This window comes from Vigna umbellata, chromosome 8 (assembly GCF_029865625.1).
Source record: "Vigna umbellata cultivar VRB3 chromosome 8, Vumbellata_1.0, whole genome shotgun sequence".
Classification (NCBI taxonomy): Eukaryota; Viridiplantae; Streptophyta; class Magnoliopsida; order Fabales; family Fabaceae; genus Vigna; species Vigna umbellata.
Window position 1 is genome coordinate 39,371,451 of NC_142172.1, and position 23,162 is coordinate 39,394,612.

At 32.7% G+C, this 23,162-nt stretch overlaps 2 protein-coding genes across 4 annotated transcripts; one reads left to right on the forward strand and one right to left on the reverse strand.

The window, feature by feature from the left end:
• The first annotated feature begins 3,674 nt into the window (after positions 1 to 3,674).
• On the forward strand, positions 3,675 to 12,322 carry LOC124847230 (ABC transporter G family member 28-like). Of its 3 annotated transcripts, none has more exons than XM_088096778.1 (14): positions 3,681 to 4,094; positions 4,617 to 4,693; positions 5,582 to 5,854; positions 6,228 to 6,291; positions 6,386 to 6,532; positions 6,923 to 6,957; positions 7,073 to 7,146; positions 7,967 to 8,904; positions 9,027 to 9,323; positions 9,595 to 10,086; positions 10,606 to 10,754; positions 10,839 to 11,128; positions 11,227 to 11,360; positions 11,972 to 12,322. In XM_088096778.1, exons 1-14 carry the CDS (start codon positions 3,865 to 3,867, stop codon positions 12,126 to 12,128), a joined length of 3,357 nt encoding a protein of 1,118 aa, XP_087952904.1. In that variant the 5' UTR covers positions 3,681 to 3,864; the 3' UTR covers positions 12,129 to 12,322. The 3 variants fall into 3 exon arrangements, with proteins under 3 accessions (XP_087952905.1, XP_087952904.1, XP_087952906.1); XM_088096780.1 differs by lacking the exon at positions 4,617 to 4,693 and having other exon boundaries at positions 3,970 to 4,094; positions 5,582 to 5,652; positions 5,723 to 5,854; XM_088096779.1 differs by lacking the exons at positions 11,227 to 11,360; positions 11,972 to 12,322 and having other exon boundaries at positions 3,675 to 4,094; positions 10,606 to 10,750; positions 10,839 to 11,040.
• Positions 12,323 to 12,432: 110 nt separating this feature from the next.
• On the reverse strand, positions 12,433 to 21,640 carry LOC124847221 (P-loop containing nucleoside triphosphate hydrolases superfamily protein). The gene is made up of 12 exons (XM_047324662.2): positions 21,376 to 21,640; positions 20,533 to 20,744; positions 20,367 to 20,429; positions 20,102 to 20,212; positions 17,806 to 17,880; positions 17,640 to 17,708; positions 17,487 to 17,552; positions 15,520 to 15,594; positions 15,339 to 15,437; positions 14,203 to 14,337; positions 12,934 to 13,093; positions 12,433 to 12,775 (listed from the first exon to the last, which is right to left on the reverse strand). The coding sequence occupies exons 1-11, from the start codon at positions 21,542 to 21,544 to the stop codon at positions 12,956 to 12,958; spliced, it is 1,212 nt and encodes a 403-aa protein (XP_047180618.2). The 5' UTR covers positions 21,545 to 21,640; the 3' UTR covers positions 12,433 to 12,775; positions 12,934 to 12,955.
• Between the last annotated feature and the right edge of the window lie 1,522 nt (positions 21,641 to 23,162).

The window sequence follows — 23,162 nt, forward strand, 5'->3', positions numbered from 1 at the left end:
CTATCGATAATATAATAATATATAAGTATTGGGCCAATATGGGAATTAATTAATAACAGCTTGGGCCAATATGGGAATAACCGGCGCCGCTATTCATAAGCATGCTGTCTTTTCTTGAAATTCCATCATTTGCTGTTTGTGACTGTTGGTGACATCATATCTTATCTTTTTTCACACTGACTTTTGGATTATTTAGCAGCTCTTTGTATAAAGGTGTTATCATGACTAATTGTATTAATTTAAGCAGGTTTTATTTATTATTTAAAAATAATTCAATTTTACTATGAATTTATGAAAGTATTTTTTTTTCATTTGTTTACATTTATACTTCCAATAACTTATAAATTAATGTACTGTATTTTGTTAAAATTTAAGATCAATTTTTTAGTTTCAAGATTCAGAGTTTTATTTAAAATTATCTTAAATTTTAGATTTTTCATTCCACGTAAACTTAGTTTGATGAAAATTTCATTAAAATTTAGGTCTTCAAACTTACGAGTTGAATATGATTTCTACATTAAAAATATTTCCAATTGTTTAGAAAATGATTATTTGGTTATTCATCATCTTTACTTAGAAAGAGTACATTGAATAGGTTAACAAACTGATTTAAAAATTATGACGGTTAAATCGTTATCATGTGATGATAATAACTGAATAGTTTTAAAGAAACATAAAAATATAATTCAGTAATATTGTAATTAGAAAAATAAAATTTATAAGTTTAAAACATTAAAGTATATACAAAATTTATAATCATAAAGTTTAAGCTTCAACAACCAGATAATATTATCTAACCATTAGTTTCTTAAAAACATATAAATACTGTAAATTTTCTATTTTTAGAGAACAAATAAAATTGTATTAATAATTTACTCGATTTTTTTACCATCAAATATTTTAAAAATATTTTTATTGACTTAGTATAGATCAGTTTTGATATTTTTTAAACTTTTGATCAGTTCATCATCTTCAAACCAATTTAATTAAAATTTAGTTTTACTATACAAATGAGTCGTCAATTTTTTATTGGTCTGTGAGGATTTGTTAGTTTATACCTATTATAGGATAAGCTCGAACAATTATTAATTTTACATTCCGGAAATTAAACCATCATACAAACTGATTGTAACAAACCACATTAACCATTATAGTTATAATTAATGTGATATGGTTATAAATAGGGTAAAATTGAAATGAATAAAATTTAATATATTGTGGTTTCTAAATTTTAAAAATAAAAGGTATAATTTTTTTTAATTTAATTATGTTAAATTTGTTTAATGTATGAAATTTATTTTATATCTTTTTATTTGAATGGAAAAAAGTCTTAATACGTAAAAAAAAATTAACGTAAAATAATATAATTATATTCATTATTTTTAAAGTTTTAAAACTAAAATATATTAAAGTTTCATATAAAAACAAATTCTAATTTTATATTCAATTCGAAGATCATCATGTATGGATTTCACTAAAAATAATTATTCGTTTGACATTAACAAATAATGGTAGAAGTAGAAGTAATTATTGAATATAGCATGAATTAAAATTAGATGATTTTGTTATAATAATTTATTTATAATAAAATTGTTGGAAGTCTCGACTAGAGATAAGGTCATTTCATAGTTTATAAGTGGGTCCAAACCTCACCTTACAAGCCGGTTTTGTGGGGTTGAGTTAGGCTTAAAGTCCACTTCTAACATGGTATCAGAGTCATGGTTAGAGCCTATCCTAGCGATATCTGTTGGGGTGTGCCGATTTTGTGGGGTTGAATTAGGCTTAAAGTCCACTTCTAACAAAAACTATAGGATATTTAAAACGGAATTATCTATATAACAAAATTTAATATTCTAAATTTTGAATAAAATATTGAATCATAAAATTAAAATATTATTTAAATACTTTTAAAACTTTTTAAAAATTATTAAAATATTTTAAAAATAATATATTGGAAATAAGTCTAAAAAATATAAATTAAATATACCACTTAAAATCACATCAATATACTAGTCACTTCATACGATGATTTATCAGTAAAAATATTGACAATATCCACACCTATCAAAATGGGTAACCCGGCTCAACTCGGTCCGGTCCACCACGGATTGGTCACTTAGTAAGTCAACCCAGCTCACTTATTAACAAGCTGAAAAAATTTAAACCCGACCCGACCCACCACGGATTGGTAGGTCTAATGGGTTGGCTTTACTCATTTAATTATAAGTTTTTCTTAAAATAAAAAAATTACAATTTTTTTAATTCAAATTTAAATAAATTTCACACTAAAATGATGTTAAACTCCAAATACAATTTAAAATAAAATAAAAAAAGTATCATACAATCTAAGTATAATCCAAAAACATGTACAAAAGGCGAACAAATAAGTTTTTAATATTGATAATTTTTATATCACTTATCCATTTATAATATTAGACTCTTGAATAGATAAATCTATAATATTTTTCTCTCTTGAAACATTTTCTTCTTTATCACTATTTACAATATAATAAATAAATGTTAACTAATGATATTGAAACACAAAATAATAAATAATTTAATTAAATTAGGTGGGTTGATGAGCCGGATTCTAAGTAAACCGAGTTAAAAACTAGCCCGCGATTACATTTTTTTCAAATCCATGGTGAACTGAGTTGGCTCGCGAATTACAACTCATTTTGAGAGCCCTACTTATCACGTATTTTATCTTATCTCAATCCAAACTCATAACATAACATCAATGGTATATTTTTAATTTCAATTTAATTGTTAATAATTCATCATTTATTTTCCATTATATTAATATAACATTCAATTATAATATTTCAATAAAATATATTCAAAATAGTGAAAAGTGGATGATATAGTCATTTAGCCTTTAAAAGTATTTATAACAAGATTTTTTATCAAACATTCATTCAAATATATTTATATCTTCAAAAATATAAATAAAACACATTTTTAAAGTTCTTGAAATATATGGTTTGACTTAACCAGAGATTTTGCTCACTCAACTAGCTTATGTGCTCACCTGGTAAGAAACTCCTGGAGTTGAGCTCTCCCAATGAGCCATACACCTCGTCCAAGGAAGATAAAAGAGACAACTCCTTATAATGAGGTTTTCTAAAACTAAGCAGTATAATCATGTATGTTAAAATCAATCCAGCGCCATGGCATAAAATGATAGCTGTAGAATGTAAATTATTGGGGATAACAAAAGTTTTCCTGGGGATAAAGAAAAGCCATAAAATGTGTTAAAATTCATTTAGTACTAATGGGAGACATTCATCATAAATTATTTTTGAAGGAAAGTTTGTAAAATTATGATATGTGCTGTTTAAGAATGATGAGGTGGCTAAATTTCAATCAAGTGAAACGAGAATATCTTTAGTGTGCATTAATAAAAATAATATTATTTTAATATAAGTTCTGTAAATATGACTTTCCTATGGTTTTCTTTATATAATTAACTTATTTGATTTTAAACATGTTTAGTCTTACTGGGTCCTTATAAGTAGACATTGAGATCCCGTAAGAGTAGATTCCTTCTGGTTTGAAAATCTGACATTTTAACCAAAATTGGAGGCAAAATTAGCGGAATATCTTTCTTTTTTGTACACTATAATACTTGTCTTCTTAATGTATTAAACAGATTTATACATGTCCTCGTTCGAACGTGGTGTCACGACTGTCCCTTTGGCGGGACCCACCATTACAATATCACTTCTTTCTAAATCTCTCTTTTCGATTGCTATGTTCCCATCATGGCATGGCATTCCTTGAAGTAGAAGCTCAAAACCCTTTTGCTGTAGAGTGCCAAAAGCATCTGTTCTATTCATTTTCAACCTTTGTGGTCACTCCAAAATGTGTAGGTGGAGCACCAATTCAAAGCATTTGTGGGTGCCCATTGTGCTTTTCAGCTTGTTCCTCTGGATGACGCAGTTGCAGTGCCAACAAATGAATGACTATGACCAAATTGATAGCCCTGCCGTTCTTCCCCTCGTCACTCAGCTTGTGTACAGTCAAATCTCCAATTTGACATCAATCATCAGCCAGGAAATTAGCAGGGAGTCCACTTTCTGTGTCAAAGATCCGTGAGTTTCTCGCTTTTAATAATTTTTTATTATACTACAGCATTTTTTCCCATCTATGTGATTACTTTTGCAACATGGTGTGCTGGCGTGGGATGGATAGACAATACACAGTTTTATTACCAGATGAACGGATAGATCAGTCTGTGTTTGCATAGTGATTGCTGGCATTGTTGTGATGGTTTGAATCAGTGTTTTTTTTTTTTTGTATAGAATGAGTTGGTTTGCTAGAGCAATCGTTTCATTGTGTTTATTTGATGTGATGGGCATGTTAGTGAGAAATGCAGTTGATGTTGAAGATGTTGAAGCTAATCATGAGAAGTTATTCTCTTTAATTCCTTACATTTTTTTTTTCAAAAAGCCGGCTGAAAAGGTAAAGAGAGAGAGAGGAATTTAGTTGGCGACATCAATAATGAATGTCTATGGGCTGTAGCTCCCAGATTTAGTTCCATGTAAAATTTCAAAGAAAAGAAGTTGAATCGGTACATTTAAATTTGATTGTGAGACGGGATTTTATATTTTCAGGGATGCTGATTGGAATCAAGCATTTAATTTTTCAACTGATTTGGACTTCTTGGCATCTTGCATTAAGAAGACTAGAGGTTAGAAACATACCTTTTTTTTTCTCTCTATCAATTCTTACAGTTACCTTATTCTGTTTCTCACCAGCCAATCAACTTGTTCATGATTCAGCAAGTTCATGAATCCAGGGAAACAGAAATTTGTAAAACTGTTTATTGGTTTGTGAGGATGAAAATTATAGATATATATGGGTTATAACTCATGGATGTAATTTTGAGAGGGATAAATAGTTAGTACAAGATTGATTGTATAATTAAGATTTTTCGGTATCAGATTCACTTTATTAAATAGTATGTTAAAACTGAGTCAAGCTATCAGGTTGTATATATACTTGAGTGTTGTAAGTCTATAATCACCATCAACATAACAATACCTTTTACAGTCACAATTTCTCTTCTTTGAATTCTTTATAGACAAACATGGAGTTCATGAATTATGCTTTGACTATGTTGTTCACTGTTAACAGAAGGTCCCTCATTTTTTTTTTCTACTAGCCATCTTTTATAATTGTGTGTTGTTTGTATTCTACAAATTGACCCACTGTTTTTCCTTTCATCCTGTAAAAGTAAAAGTGGGGACTGGGAAAAAAAAAGAAAGTGTTTCTTGCTACGACTGAGGTGACTGTATGAGGGAAGGAACATCATTTTAATTTTCTTTCAATACAAGAAATCTATTAATTGAAAAAGAGAATAATTTTATTATTTTCATTCATGGTAATTACATTCTTCTTACCTTTGCAGCAATCTAATCTTCTAGAAAGGGAAATAAGGAAACAAAATAATCTAGAAGATCATACACATGTTTTCTCTAATTATGAAGATTCTATAGATATTAGATATTTCCTCTAATTACAACATTATTTGTCTCATAAGACCACTCTTATGTTTTGGACTCTGATGATGTAACAGGAGATATTGCAAAACGTTTGTGTACAGCGGCAGAAGTGAAGTTTTTCTTGGATAGTTTATTGGGGAAATCTGTAAGTGCCAATTATTTAAAGCCTAACAAGAACTGCAATTTAACCTCGTGGGTCTCTGGTTGTGAGCCAGGATGGGCCTGTAGTGATCTCTCAAGCCAGAAGGTTGATCTTAAAAATTCCAAGGAGATACCTGCAAGAACTTCAAACTGTCAACCATGTTGTGAAGGCTTCTTTTGTCCTCATGGTATCACATGCATGATACGTAAGTACACTGACTTAAAATCTTTAAATTATATTTTTACCAAGATGACTGCAAATAGCTTCTTTAGCAACTTTTAATTCAACTTTCAAGCTTCTTCACACTGTTTGGAACTTTTTAACTTTAAAGATTCAACAAAGAATTTTAAATAGATATTCAAGATTTACATTTGTGCAGAGTAATTCATATCTTTGGAAATGTATCTTGTACTGGTGAGTGTGATTCATTCGTAATTTCTGCAATGAAAAGCCAATATTATTATAGCATATTGATATCAATTATAATAAAACTAGCTATTGTCGATGTATATATCTTAAAATCTGTCTCTGATGCTTCTATTCTGTCTTTTTTGGCATTTACAACATTGTTCTTGAAGCATGCCCTCTAGGTTCATATTGCCCTCTTGCTAAACTCAATAAAACAACTGGCGTATGTGAACCGTGAGTTCTAATTCTGGATCAAAGATTTGATATTTTTCCTTGATTTGCTGCTTTCCCGCTGTTATGAAATTAATTAACAAATATATTTCTACAGATATCTTTATCAGCTGCCTCCAATGCAGCCAAATCATACCTGTGGTGGAGCAAATGTTTGGGCTGACGTTAGTAGCAGTAGTGACATATTTTGCTCAGCTGGATCGTATTGTCCAACCACCACAAAAAGAATTTCTTGCAGTAGTGGGTATTATTTTGCTCCAAAACTTTATTACTATACGCTATCAAATTTGGGTTTTAGAAGTAACAGTTTTTACATATCCTCTTGAAACATTCTTCTCATATTTAATAAATAATGTATTAAACGAAAAAAGATGCATGTTACATCTCAGCAAGGAAAACATTCAATGCTGTTTTCATTTGATAATTGGAAATATTATTAAGAGGATTTATAACTATTCCAAAAGTAAAATGAAGTGGTTAAAACTTTTTAATAGTGATCCCGCACCGTTGCAATGGAATACATTAAGCTTTTGCTTATCTTGCCAAGACATGACCAATTTAGTTAATTTTTAGTATACTTGTTAGACTGTTTCGTTGTTGGGAAGTTCGTTAACATTTTCCCTTGAAATTTCAGACATTACTGCAGGATGGGTTCCACATCCGAGAAAAGTAAGATATTGTGAATTGTGAATTCTTGCAGCATTATTCAAGTTTCATTTTTACTGATCAATTTTTGACTGTATATATGCAGAGTACATATGACCATTTACTGATTATCTTGTAGGATGCTTCAAGTTGAGTTCATGTAATTCAAACACAGCAACCCAAAATATGCGTGCATATGGAATTATGCTCATTGTAAGTTATTTCTGAACATATGGAATTAAAACAATGATATGTAGTTGCATTGGTTGGAATTTAATTGTTATGGGAATTTAATAATTTTGGTTTTAATATTAGTGTACTTTAATAAGTTTGGAGTTATTAGCACTTTAAGCAACTTAGCATTTTGTTTTTCCACATTTAATCGGAGGATGGTTTTGTACTTTGATTTTTGGAGAACTACACAACAATGAGATATAGTTGAATTGGTTGGAATTTAATTGTTATGGGAATTTTGTAATTTTAGTTTTAATATTAGAGTACTTTAATAAATTGGGAGTTATTAGCACTTTAAGAAATTTAGAATTTTTTTTCCAAATTTAACTGGAGGATGGCTTAGTACTTTGATTTGTAGAGAACTAAACATTTGAATTGAGAACTGAAAATTTTCCTTGACTTCAATTTCCCCAGTCATTAGTCTACTTTTTACCTGTTCTCTTTGTATCCATCTTTCAGTCTCTCTCCATAGATTTCTTCCTTTCCTTTGATCTACATCACTGAATAGCCGAAGTCATATTTAGTTCATTCTCTCTCCATAGATTTCTTCCTTTCCTTTGATCTACATCACTGAATAGCCGAAGTCGTATTTAGTTCATTGGGTTATCCTTTTAATTGATTATCAAAGGTGAAAAAAGTACCAACATTTGTGACTAAAGTATGTATTGGGATAATATATATTCACTTATGAATCATGGTCAATTTCTTAGAACAATGTCATGTTGAGAAACTTAAATAGACAAACATGTGCACACACAGAGACCACGTGGAAGTTAACACTCTTTAACTACTTATGCAGGCTGCTTTGAGTACTTTGCTACTCATTATTTACAATTGTTCTGACCAAGTTCTCACTACTAGGGAAAGAAGAGTGGCCAAATCTAGAGAAGCAGCAGCTAGAAGTGCAAGAAAGACTGCAAATGCGCGCCAAAGATGGCAATTTGCAAAAGATGCAACAATGAAGGGTGCAATGGGGCTGCAAGCTCAACTATCTCGCACCTTCAAGAAGGATGCAGCAAATCTGGAAAAATTTAAAATTCTGAAACAAGCAAATTCTGAAGCAGACGTTGAATTGTTATCACATCCACGACCTAAAACTTCAAGCATGGTTGCAAGTTCATCTGTGGCAACAAATAAAAAGGGAAAAGAACCCAGTGGTCTGATGCAGATGATACACGAAATTGAAAATGATCCTGATATTGATGATATTGAAAATGATCCTGATACAGAAATAGAAACTAGAGGTAAAAGTGTCACAGCAAATGTGTCAAAGGGAAAACAACCACATACTCATAGCCAAATTTTTAAGTATGCATATTCTCAGCTTGAAAAAGAGAAAGCTCAGCAAAAAGAAAACAAGAAGCTTACCTTCTCGGGGGTAATTAAAATGGCTACAAACACTGAAAGAAGGAAAAGGCCTTTAATTGAAATTTCTTTCAAGGATCTGACTCTTACATTGAAAGCTCAAAACAAGCATATATTGAGATATGTTACCGGGAAAATTAAACCTGGCCGCATCACAGCTGTCATGGGTCCATCAGGGGCCGGCAAGACAACATTTCTTTCAGCTCTAGCTGGAAAGGCATTAGGATGCTCGGTCACTGGTTCAATTCTTATAAATGGAAGGAATGAATCAATCCATTCCTTTAAGAAAATTACTGGCTTTGTGCCACAAGATGATATAGTTCATGGAAACCTAACAGTGGAAGAGAATCTCTGGTTCAGTGCACAGTGCAGGTACATTACATTGTTTGACATTATAATAGCTATATATTCTAAAAATGATATCAGATTTCTCTCGTCTTAGCCTTGCTTGTCTTCTTATACTTATGCCTAATTTAATTGAACTTTTGTGAAAGGCTATCTGTTGACTTGTCAAAACCAGAAAAAGTTCTGGTTGTCGAAAGAGTTATTGAATTCTTGGGGCTTCAATCAGTGCGTAATTCCTTGGTTGGAACTGTGGAAAAGCGAGGGATCTCTGGAGGCCAAAGGAAGCGTGTAAACGTTGGATTGGAAATGGTTATGGAACCTTCACTATTGATCTTGGATGAACCCACATCTGGCTTAGACAGTGCATCTTCTCAGCTGCTTCTAAGAGCACTAAGACGCGAAGCTCTTGAGGGAGTGAACATTTGCATGGTGGTTCACCAACCCAGGTAAATTTTTAACCCTATATCTGCGTCATTGGGATATTGCTTGCATCGGTGCTCTTTCTTTTTCAGCTGCCAGTACCATTTACTGTACAAGAATTTTATCTCATTTATTGTGATGTGCATATTTTATGACTACTTCTGTAGAAAAGCTTGGATGTTTTATATTGTAACGTCTTATGTACATTTTTTCTTTGAATTGAGACAGATTTATTATCATAACTTGAATAACACTAGTGTCGCTTTCATTTTTAACGGCTGTAACCTTCTGTTTCAGCTATGCTTTGTACAAGATGTTTGATGACCTGATACTTCTGGGAAAAGGTGGTCTTACTGTCTATCACGGATCTGCAAAGAAAGTTGAAGAATACTTTTTGGGCCTGGGGATCAGCATTCCAGAGCGGATTAATCCTCCAGATTACTTCATTGACATTTTGGAGGGCCTGACAACACCTGGTGGAAGCTCAGGACTTAGTTACAAGGACCTGCCAGTTAGATGGATGCTTCATAACGGATATCCAATACCTCTTGACATGAGGCAGAATGCGGTTCAATATGATATGTCACACAGTGTAAATTCAGCTAATGAAATTGATCCCCATGGATCCGGTCATGCAGACAAAACCTTTGCTGGAGAATTATGGCAAGACATGAGAAACAATGTGGAACTGAGGGGGGAGAAGATAAGACACAATTTTTTTAAATCCAAGGATTTATCTGACCGGAAAACTCCTGGCGTTTTCAAGCAATATAAGTATTTTCTTATACGGTAAGTCATCTAATGACTTAATGTGTTACCAACTTGGAAGTCATATTTTTTCCTGATGGCTTGCTTAAATCAGATAATTTTTACCTTGAGGATTACTAGTTTAAGTGTAAGTGTTTTGAAAGTGTGCCATGAACTGGATTTTGTCAACGCTGGAGATTCAATGGTTACATTTCTTTCTGACTTTATCATGGTTCAAGATTCTGTTTTATAAGGGACGCACGAAGAAGGAAAAATAGAAATAAAACCTTTTTGTATGATCATATGATGGTCAATTCCCTTACTACTTCTTCCTATCCTTGTATGCTACTATATAACAATAAAGGGAAACCAAAGTGGAACTTATCTATGGTATTCGTCGCACTTAATATTTACTGATTTGTTTAATTATTTCTCTACAATTATTTCATTTGGTGCTATTATTTTTTACAGGACTGACTGCAGCTAATAAACTTCTAATAATTTTTCATCCGCATTTTTTTGTTTGTTTATGGTACTTACTCCATGCTAATGTTATTTCAGGGTTGGGAAGCAGCGTTTACGAGAAGCTAGGATGCAAGCCATAGATTATCTTATTTTGTTACTTGCTGGAGCCTGCTTAGGATCACTTACAAAAGGCAGTGAGCAAACGTTTGGTGCAGCTGGTTACACCTATACGGTGATTGCTGTATGTAAGTCATATAAATATCATTGCAAATAATCTCCCTAGCATTCACGTGAGCATCTTTATCCTTATCCATTGTTGTAAATTTCAGCTCTTCTGTGCAAAATAGCGGCCTTGAGATCATTTTCCTCGGAAAAATTACACCACTGGAGGGAGAGTGATTCTGGCATGAGCAGTTTGGCTTATTTTCTCTCTAAAGACACCCTAGATCATTTTAACACAGTGATTAAACCTGTGGTGTACCTTTCTATGTTCTATTTCTTCACCAATCCGAGATCAACTTTTGCAGATAATTATATTGTGCTGCTTTGTCTTGTGTACTGTGTTACTGGTATAGCATATGCACTGTCTATATTTTTTGAACCTGGTGCTGCCCAGTTAGTAAGTATTAGAGCTGACCATAAAACTTTTACTAATCCCAATTAAATATTACTCGTCATTATGTTTCCATTTCTCTAAAACATTTCTGTCTTTTGCAGTGGTCAGTACTTCTTCCCGTTGTTTTGACTCTCGTTGCAACACAACGAAAAGATAGTAAAATTTTGAAGGATATAGCTAATTTATGCTACTCTAAGTGGGCTTTACAAGCATTAGTTGTTTCAAATGCTGAAAGGTAAACAGTCCAGGATACTTATTGATATATTAAATTATTAAACCTCTTGAAGGAAAAAACTACTTTGATATGTTTGGCTTTATTGGAGATCGTTTTGTAAATGCATATAGCAAGATATGTGTGCACTTGGACACGGTATGTGTGCTAAGTTATGCATATAGCAAGTTATGCATTTTAGATTCCAAGTGCGCACAACCTTTTAATCACTGATTATCAGACTATTTATTTAAGTTCCTTCTGCATTTAGGAGTCTGGCTTTTAGCTTCGTGATTATTTGAGATCTGCGTTGGTCTTGATTAGAATTAAGCTACCTTGAACCATCTGAGTTTCTTATCCTAGTACATGTTTAAAACTCATACATGATCCTCTTCCCACCCGAGTGATGACTTTGATACAAGGTTTTCACTCTTTTGGAGCGTTGATAATTTTGTTATTCAGAAGCATCTATTTCAATACTATTTGTCCTTCACAGCTATAGCTTTTAGCGTAGGAGGCCATTTGGTAGCATATTTATTTGGTCCACAGTCCAATCCTTAATGCAAATGATGAATCCTCTAAATTTTTTGCACTTGAATCCGCGTACTGAATATACAGTTAATTTCATTCTCCAGGTATCAGGGGGTGTGGCTCATAACTCGTTGTGGTTCACTTTTGAAAAGTGGCTACAATCTTCATGATTGGAGTTTGTGCATATCCATCCTCATTCTTATGGGTGTAATTGGCCGGGCTATAGCATTTTTCTGCATGGTAACCTTCCGAAAGAAGTAAGGTCAACCAAACTTCAGGCCATCGAATTTTACCTCTGACAAATCTGAGTTGTACAAATTGGAGTTAACAGAGATTACGTTAGGATTCTCATGATTTCAATAATGTCCGGTAATTTTTTTAGGCATGATATTGGTTTTTGGCCTAACTATGCATGTTAGATGTGATCAATTAGTCATGTCATAGTTGCACGTCCACCTCTTCTGGCTGTGTTTTTTGTATTATAGTAATGTTAATTTTCGTTGCTTTTAATTGTTGAATTTTACAGTCCGAATCATAAACACACCCATATTTGAAAATAATGAGATCATTTGAACTTTTCTTATATATAATTTCGTGAGTATATCAAGAATATCGTTGTCAACAATTCAAAACATAAAAATCATTATTGCTGCCAACAAAAAGGCCCAAATGAGGGCAAGCTAAAAAGAATTAGTCCAGATACAAGATTTATAACGTGAAAAACCAATAATCTTTCGTGTTTCGAAACTGTAGCTTGTAAATACTGGAAGCCAGTGCCTAGCCTATATAAGAAGTGCCAGGACCAGAAAATCTCATCTGATTTGCAGCTTTCGTTACATAAATGGCCTTGATGTCATGTAACGTGTCTATAGTTCAACGGCCAGCTTCAGCAAATTCCTAAATTTAGCCTAGCAATGTTAAAGTAAAGAAGAAATTCAAATTTCAGCATAATTACAAACCATATGATTTTCGGTTAAGAATAATCACAAATTATATGATTTGATTCTAAAAATGCTGAGGCAAAATGACTTAAAAACTTAAATAGTAATAAAAAGAGTATTCATACTTAACCTAGTACTGTGTGTAAGTCATTTCCAAATAATGTCACCGAGAAATTTGAGAGCCGGAACACCTCTTATCTCAACATCAACGAGTGGTGCTTGGATCATCAATAAGCTGGAAAGTTCTGGATCATTCTGAATTAAATCAAGAGCACGCATCTGATCCTGAAAAGTTTTCACGGTACGGTACAAAATTGTCACCCTCAAAATAAAAATAAACAGCAAGTTCAAGACACAAGTTTTTCTCCCCTGCTCTTTTAAGGTCTAGTTTCATACTCAAGTATGGTCGCAAATTTGTGTCCAATGAATTTGTTCTAGCCAAAGTCTCTAATAAGATGATTTGTAGAACCTCAGTCAAAAAATTCAGTATTCGTTGTTTGTTCTCTTGGCCTATCGAGTATTTATAACTTTATTCTGTTTTCTGCCCATTGTCCCACCTGGGTATTGACAACTTGGATCTTGGGCACTGCTGAATAGATCGACTTTTGGCAGCACGTATTGTTTCATTCATGACTTCCACCAAGAAGGGTTGAAAGTCTCGCTATTCTTCTAAGGGTTCAATCTCCATCCTTCAAAGAGTACTGATTTGTGCTTTCAGTGCTTATTGTAGTTTCCAATTCTCCTGTCTAAGTAGTTCTTGTGCTTTCAGGGCGTCTTCTGTACGTTGTTTCAATTCCTGATTCTACCTCCACTATTCTTCCTGAGTTTGTTAGGCTTCATCATCCACTTAGCTTCTTAGTTTTGTTATCCCAAATCATTCATAATCTCTATTATTTGCTACAGGATGAAAGAATTTCCCTCGTTATCCTTCTGGAACATCACTTTCTAGATCTTCTCATTCTGTTTGTTTTCTCTCTTCACAATCTTTTAATAGTGTAGGAACAATTTTACCTTCTCTAGAATGCATGTGAAAATGTTCTAGTCGAAGTCTCTAAAAGATGATTTATAGGACCTAACCTAGAGCATTTAGTATTCGCAGTTTGTTCTTTCAGCATGTCGTGTAATTATAACCTCATTTTGTTTTCTGCCCACTTCCCTCACAGGGAACTGAATCCTTACAAGGGTTACTACATGTTCTCCCTTGATCCTTAAGTTTCAGCCATGATACTCACGTTTTTCCATGGAACTATCCCAGGTGATCCCTGTTTTTAAGGAATCTAGTCTAACTTCTCTCACCACATAACAGCAAGCGCCTTAAGTAACACAGATTAAAATGTAGCTAACCACTCAGATGAAATCCATGCAAAAACTAAAGAAAAAATGGCTAAAAGTACCTTTCTTTTCATAGCACAAAACTTGCAATCAGATGGAGATGGTGGAAGAATTTGGTTGACAACCAGTCTCTTCACAGGAACATTTTCCTTCTTCAGGGAAGCACTCAATCTAGATGACTCGCTAACTGCCATCACCTTTGGGTAAAGACACAAATATCAACGATTAAGAAATGTGTATTAAAGCTATCTAACATTCAGGTAGTAAACTACAACATCCACAAAAACCTTTGCCAAGTAAATGTGGCTACACAAATTAATTAACGATATTTTGTTGTCAAAAGGCAAACTGATTATTTTTTAATAAATCATGTTAGACATCACTATGAAGCTTTAGCATCCCAACTAGATTGGCATTCTAAAACTTCAACAATCATTTTCCACCACATGAACATCCATAAAAGAAGAGAAAAAAAAATACAAAAGCCAAACTGATATAGTGGATTCATTTTCTATTTAATAACTGAATATTTGATTCTTATAGTGAAAGTAGTTCTTGCAATAAGATTAGATAGATCCACTTCCTTTTCACACAGGAAATTGAAGATCAAGGTATCCAGTATAGATACCCAACTCATTCTTCCATTTTTCAACTTATCTTTCTTCTTGTTCTTTATTGCTAGTCAAAAGGTAAACCAAACCCCAACAATTTATCATCATTACATTTATGACCTTTACTAATAGAATTTTGATACCCCTCGATCTTATTCTTTTGAATGAACCCCAAAGCTTTTGTCCAACACACCAGTCTTCCTTCCACTTCAAAATTTCAATTCTTTAAATAGGAAAATGTTAGTGGACACACAGACGGTGGAAGGGAAGGCAATAATCAATGTGCACAGGAAATAATTTCACAGAAAGACAATAATCTGGAAGGAAGAGGGTCGTTCCTTCTAATTTGACAAATATGGCATTCCCAAAAATATAGCATTCCCTTTTAATACTAGCTACCAAACACTTCTAGCCCATTCCTAGCCCTCCACCACACCAGATAGTAAATATAGCTCAAAGCTGTCGTCCTTTAACATTTTTGGTAGGCTTGGTCCCTCTACAGTATATGTCAATTCATCATTATATCGTTATACACACCAGTTATTCACATGTTGGTCAATTGTGGAAAAAAAAATTATAAATCATACCGTGGGGATTGTAACAATGACAAATTCAGTCGAATCTGTGTCACGAAAAAGCTCGCGCACTTTTAACATTCTCTCCCTAAGTTTCTCCAATTTGTCAGCCTGCACAATTAAGTATAACAAATGTGAGCATATTAAGATGAAACTGAACACAACAGTAATCCCAGGTATAAATAAATCTTACAGCATTCTGTCGGGTATTTTCTTGCCCAAACACAGATTTAATTGCTGATGTAGCAGAAGCTATCTTTTCTCTTAGCTGCAGAAGAATAATTGCGTATCAATTACTATATCTTTCATGAAAAGAATACAGAGATTTACACTTCAAATACAGGGATGCATTTGCATAGACATAAATTGGGAACGAGAAAGGGGAAAAACCGAGGAAGATGGAGAAATGTAGAATTGGAACAATTTCCAAGCTAAACCTGACAACATTCCAAACTTGTAGCACACTTTTTCCTATACAGTGTTTTAATCACATCACATTATTAGGTAATATAGATATTTTTGAAATTCCTAAAATATATTATATAGGTAAAAGAACATAAAAAAACTATTTAATAAATATAAGAACAAAAGAATCATAATAAAAGTTGATTAACAAAAGATAAAGTTACAAAAGAAAAGAGAGAGAGAGATCAGCCAGCAAACATGCACTGCAGAACTTATCCTTCTCAAAGCTTATGACTTTCAAATAAGATAAAAAAATCAAGTATGAATGAAAACCAAGTCAAAAATAAAAATTTAATTTTAACCAAAAGCAACCATGAGCAATTGGCGTAAAATGGACTTGGTCCCTCCCTTCAATTAAGCAAAAAAACGCAAAAGAGAAATTTCAAGAACAGCAGAGAACTTTATACGATAATAGTGAGCAATAAAACTGAGTAAGGCTGCATCAATTTTTTTATTATTCGCCAAATACTAAGTAAAAGGAAGAGAACATTTATCATTCTTATACTTAATTATTTGTTTATTTTATAATTATCATTGATTAGTGGGATGCTTCTAGTCTATCGTATTTAATTATTTTATAATCATTAACTAAAAATTTTAGGATAATCATAATTTAATATGATGGTGATTTTTAATACACTCAAAAAAATATAATAACAAAAATAAAATTAGAAAATAATGATGATAATAATAATAATAAAATAAAAATTTGAAGTAATATCTAGTTGGAAGTTTATCTGTAGGGATTTAAACGAGTAAATATTAAGCAAGATGAAACAATCTTGTATATTTTTTTAACCATGGTAAAACTCATTTATCCAGTTTAGTCACTTCAATTATAATTCAAATTATCTCAAAGAAAAAAAAAATAAAAAGCGTGAATGAGATATACGTACATATATATTGTCAATGATAATTCAAAGCTTCTCAAAGAAAAAATAAATAAATAAATACAAATTGTGAATGAGATATACTTACATATATATTGATTTAAATTTTTATTATTCAATATATTTATATCATATTTGTTCTCACTTAATTTTTCTTGTCTCTTAAACGAAATAAAATGGGAATACAGATTCAAATAGATGAACGTGCCGAACTATCCAAATTTGTTCATTGTAGTCATTTCAACAATATTTCCGAGCACCACATGGAATACAAACATAGTTGTTACTTCCAGCGTTGAAAGTAAGAAAAGTGTCATTTTTCACTTTCTCCACAAATCTAGATGCACTAGTAATCTTTGAAGGACATGTAATAGTTACCTTTTTCCTTCCTCTCACTACTCATACCAACCCCTTAACAAATATGTTTTCACCAGCTATATAAATGTAATATGGTAGGGTAATGAAAAAGGTAATGTGAATAAATAAAACCCCTCCTTTCTACTTTAAATAATAAAACAGATGTGTGTGTGTGTGTGTATAGTATGCAAAAATTAAATATTTTAGAATATTATAGGAAAGAGGGTTCCAGACATCTTCCCAGATAAACTACTCAAGACTGGTTGAGTGGCAGTGCAATTTGCATCAAATAATTATACCTAAAGAATATAATCATTTTATTTCAAAGTTGGAACAAGTTCTCAGGAGGGTTATGAAGTTCATTACTGTAAATATTAGCTTCTAAAACAAGTGAACAACTCAATTCTATTCGGGAGGAGTTTCATAGGATTAAATTCAGTAGTCTTACCTTTAGTATCTTGCCAATAGATGCATCCAAGAAATCGGGCAAGGACAACAATCGTAATGTATGGCCCTGATCAGGAACGTGGTAAATCCTACAATGTAAGGCTAAAAAACAGAAAGGTGATCAGAAATACATAACTATCAGCTTTTTGCTTACCGTAGGTGCAGTGTCAAATACTATTCGAGTAAACATGCTATATTCCTGTGATTCAAGAAATTGCATAACCTGACAAAAGGTTTTTACTCGTTAGCAGAACCAAAAAGGAATTATTACATGAATAATTAGCAATGAAATAAATGTACACAACACATAAAATGCATGCCTTGGAGATCGCAATAGCTTCATCCAGTCCAGGAGGAGGTGAATCCAGAAGTTCTCCCAGTTTTAGCTCTCCCAACTATTGCAACCAAAATACATAAGAACCTGTCTTAGAGAAGCAAGCTTATTCTGAAGTAGAACTAATTATCTTTGTGCATTACATAGTTATAAATAATGTTAACTTACATTAACCTAAATATATAAATATTAAACAGCAAAAGGCAAGCAATTGAGTGGAAATAATTTTTTAATTATTTTAACAGAATACTGCATGTTAGTTTCCACTGACTTTGTTGTGTAGAAATCAAACATGGGTGATGTGGAACTCCATGAGCATGATGCATTATTTCGATCAAGCAGTAGTGTTTGTTAACTACTCATTCTAACAGAAGCTTTCATTTGTGTTCAGATTGATTTAGATGCAAAATGCTATTAGATCATAAACCCTCCGTGTGTGATGTGATCATGGACTAAGAGGAACCAACACAAGGAGGAATCACAGCAAGAAGCATGACTAAAAACCAAAAAAGGGAGAAGAGAGTCCAAGACATAACAAGATCTTCTAGGGGTGTCCTGACTAGAAGCAAGGCTAAATAGCTTGAGGAGGAGCTTGATCAAACCAACAAAACTTAAGGATTCAAAAAATTAGTTTAGATAGGAGCAACCCCTCTTTGCCTACATACTTTAGAGCTACTTGGGGTTAATTATGCTTGTTTAGTTTGATTAGTGTGTATATACTCTTCTCGCATAGCTATGTTTGGGTGCAAGGCTTGACAAAAGATGTTTTCGGCCACACCCTTGCATGTCAATCTCTTCGTATGAGAAAAGAAATCATGTACACTTATAAACACCTTTGATCATTTGAGAATTTTTTTGAAGAGTGCGATTCTTCTTTCTTAAAGAACTCTTATCTTTGATGAGAATATCCAAGTGGTGAACCTCATTGCCTTGCTTATCTCCAAAGGGAGTAGGGCATGGCTTTTTCTCAAAGAACAATTTGTTGAAGATACCACATTGTCTAGAGATATGATCAAATTATAGTATATAAGTAGGTAGAAACCTTAACTTACAAGTCAATTTTGAGAGATTGAGTTAGACTTAAAATCCATTTAATATGTTATTCGATTCTATTTTAGTGCGGTCTATTGAGCCTATCGTGTCACCCACGGCTGGATTGTTATCGAAAAACTCACAAATATCTAGTCCCATGCTCAAGATATTTTGTCCTAGATGTGAGTGGGTGTGTTGGAGATCTCATGTCGACTATGAATATGACAAAATTATAACTTATAAGTGGGTGCAAACCTCACTTACAAGTCAATTTTGTAAAATTGAATTAGACTTAATATTTACTTTCTAAAGCAATTCTTGAAACCAAAGGTAATTCCTATTCTTCTAGTTTGCCCCTTCTTTATGCATTATTTATTGATCTATCTTCTTTCTTCTTGAGAATGTTGCTTAGCACCATTGAGCAACACTTTTTTATGCCCAAAACCCTACCTACACCCCTTAAGAATCTTTCATCCAACCCATAGCTTATTCGGCCAAACTATACATGCCTCCAACCAAGTCAAGAAACCAAAGCCAAATCCGCCAAGAAAACCAACCACGTAGCTCATGGCCATTTTGGTTTTGAACCCCAAATCTCATTTATAATTTGCGCATTCATACCAGCAGCTTCCATAAGAGATTTGTGACTTAACCCTCTTTAGTTTCGACCAATTTCATCAAGTTTCAACCAAGACCAAAGTCAACTCTATCTCCTCTTCTACAACCAACAACCACAGCTTTCTTCTAAAACTCTTCCAAGAACCCATCAAGAGCCAAGCTTCCATACACCTTGACTGAATTTAACACATTCGTACACCTCTTAGAGCCAAGACTGACTCCACCCTAATTCAAACACACCAAGAAACCAACCAAACCTTCCACAGGTGCAAGGTTCTTTCCCTTAACCATTCTTGTGCTCTTTGAAGTTTGAGCGAAAAAATCCACTCATTCCTACTAGCCTGATCAAGGCTTTTATCAGTATATGACATTGTTCTTTTCTCCATTCATATTTTAGTGCCTAAAATTTAACTTAATCATTCCTTCAAGATTAATTGGACTTTCTAAGAGGACACACGTTAGTGTTAATATCATGGCAGGTTCATAGTATACGGAATTATAGTTTAGACTTCTGATAAAAAAATTGCTATAAGAAAATTCATCACCCTGTGAAAATTCAGTGTAACTTTGAAAATACACACATACCAAAATTCAGTGTAAGAAATGTTGAGAACGTATCAATAAATGTTTACCTGGTCTGCAATCATTCCAAGACCCATACCATCCATGAAGTCTTTGACCCCAGTTCCACCATTTTTTTTAGCAGCATCTCGAAACTCTTCCCTAGATTTCTCAGGGTTTATCTGTAAAGGAAGTAAGGACCTACAAACTTAAATAAGTGGAGAGTGGTAATCTATTAAATGGTATACACATATTCTCACAAAAATACCAATTATGCCATCAAGTAAACTGGATACTAAATATTAGCTAATTCATTCTACAAAAATGTTAGCTTACTTCAAGGGCAAAAAGTGGATAGTCAGGTCCTTCCACTGGCACCAATGCCCCCCCTGTCAAATCCTAGTGTACAATTTGCAAAACTTGTATTAGGCAAGGCAAGCAGATCTTGAAGCAGCTAGCATATGAGTATCATCATAACTACACGGTTAAAAATATAATAAACCTGAGCAAAAGAATCACTCAAAGAATGTGCTGGATCAGTGGAAACCACAAGGGTTGGGTGTCCATTGTTGGCAAATTTAACAGCAAGTGAAGCAGCGCAGCTTGTCTTCCCAACCCCTCCTTTCCCACCTAGCATGTAATACTTCCTCTTAGTCCCAGAAACCATTTCATCAAACCCTGATGCAGCTTCTGTAGTACCAACAACCGATCTCACTGAAAATAAAAAAAATAATAAAACCAAAAAAGTTGTCATCAAACACTCCATATGTGTATCTCAAAAGTAAAATTCGCCATAGAAAAGCATCATTTTTTGAGGATCTTACCTTAGAGAAAGCAGTAACATATCATGCAATCTCAAGTTTAAAGCAAACTATAATTTGTATTAGCAAATAATAATGGTACCGCTAAAAAGCATCATCATCATACACTACAAGGTTAAACCCAAATTATGGTGAACTCTAAACTAGTCACATAAAATGGCACTGAACCTATCTATTTAAAATAAAGATAAATGAGAATCCTACTCAAAAAGATTATCTGAAAATCATCAAAAATAAATTCATTCTCCTCGTTCCTCCATTTGCATTGTCAGCAATTATAAATTTCTAATAACTCGTTACCTTCTCCAATCCCCCCAAATATAACAATATCCACACTCCTTAGCTAGACTAACGAAAATGATAACATCAATTCATGGGCACACCAAACAAAATTAAGTTCATTCAAAGTAATACCCCAACAGCAGCAAGTGACAATTCCACATATATGAGCACATGAAATAGAACAGCTAACTGAATTACAAAAACCCAAAAAAGTAAAAATAAAACAGAAAAAATGAGAAAACCTTGAAATGACTTCGTGGGGGGTTTAGTGGAAGAAGAAAGGGAAACAAATGTGACGGCTTTGGGGAGATGATGAAACAGAGGAGCGTTAGGTGCGAAGGAGAGGACACCCTTAACGGCCATGGAGTTTGTCATGTGAAGGGAAGATGAAATAACAGAACGACATGCCATTTCTCCGACTCACTTTGCCTTTCGTGTTGTTCTGGTTTGGTTTGGTTTACTCTATCTGTGTCTCTTCCACCCTCGCCGCAAGGTATTCTTTTTTCTTTCTCCCAATAAACAGATAAAATATAAAAAGAAAAAAACTAATTAGTATTTGTTTAGTTTATAAAGTTGCAAATAATTTTTTAGTTTCTATTTTTTCAATTATAACTTCTTTAGCCTTTTCGGGTAAATTTCGAAATTGAAAAAAAATGAAAACCCATTACAATGACAAAAACAATTGAGAAGTCACTTTGTTTTATCATTAAATTAACCGAATTACATCTTCAGCATTCGTGTTTAAGAATTTTATGAACTATAAAAACATTTTAAATAAATGGTATATAAATTATTTATTTTTCTTTCACTATTTGATTTTTTAATTTTTGTGTTATAAAAATATATTATTTTCTTTGGTTTTGTATATTACCTATTGCCGTGTAATTATTTTTTTTAATCATTAAACATATATTTTATACGCATTTTTCGGTCATTCCTAATTATAAATATTTTTAAAATCAAACTTAACATTTTCATATGCTTAACATGATCTTATATGTTATTTTCACTTAATTCTTTATATATTTGTTTTTAATGAAATTAGGATTATTAATGTTTATACCTTGTATGATGTATTACATAGTGTATGATGTATAATGGATAATTCAATCACTTTTTATTTTATCTTTGTTTTTATCTTTTATATCAATTGATATATTAAATTTATCAAGGGTATTTTCTGAAATTAATTTAGTTTTCAAATGTTTTTGATAGAAAAAAAAAGTGAAACTCATACTTTTCATCTTAGTTCTATATTACTATTGGTGAATATAGTGAAAAATATGTATGAGATTAATCTCTCCTTATGTTGAATATACAGACCCTATCTATAATAGAAGAAATATGAGCTAAGCCCAAAATACAAATAAAAAATAATAACAAACAAACTAAAGATAAATATAAAATAAAGATGATATATCTAACACTCTCCCTGAAGCTAGTGCAAATCGTATGTACTAAACTTGTTACTGATATCATCCACAAAGACTTAGTGAAAATATTTGTTTTTGCACTCGAGTGACACCAAATTGCTAATGATTTGCAAGACGACATAAAAGATGAAATATCAACTCAAAAGACTCTCCTGAGCAACAAATATGGGAAGTTGCTCCATGTAGATCTCTTATTGCAAATCGTCGTTGAGGAATGTCATTAATGGGTAAAGATGTAATTGTTGGAGAGCAACCACGACTATAAATAAACTAACAAAAATCATATTTTCCATGGGAAAAGAGCATATATGAATGGATCAAACACAATGGTGAGAAAAAGAAAGGTCAGAAGAGACAACATCGGAAGAAGTCATGGATGATTATGAGATAGTAATCTTAAAAGATCCAAGATTATCCAATCAAGCACCTGAAAAAAGGAAAAAGAGCACCTCGATACTTTAAATAACTGTATGGAGAAGATGAGACATGTGACAACACACGATGAACCTGAAAGAGGAAAAGAACGACGTCGACATTCTGAATCATTACTAGACATGCCACCATGCACGATGAAAAAGAAAGCAAATTCATAACAT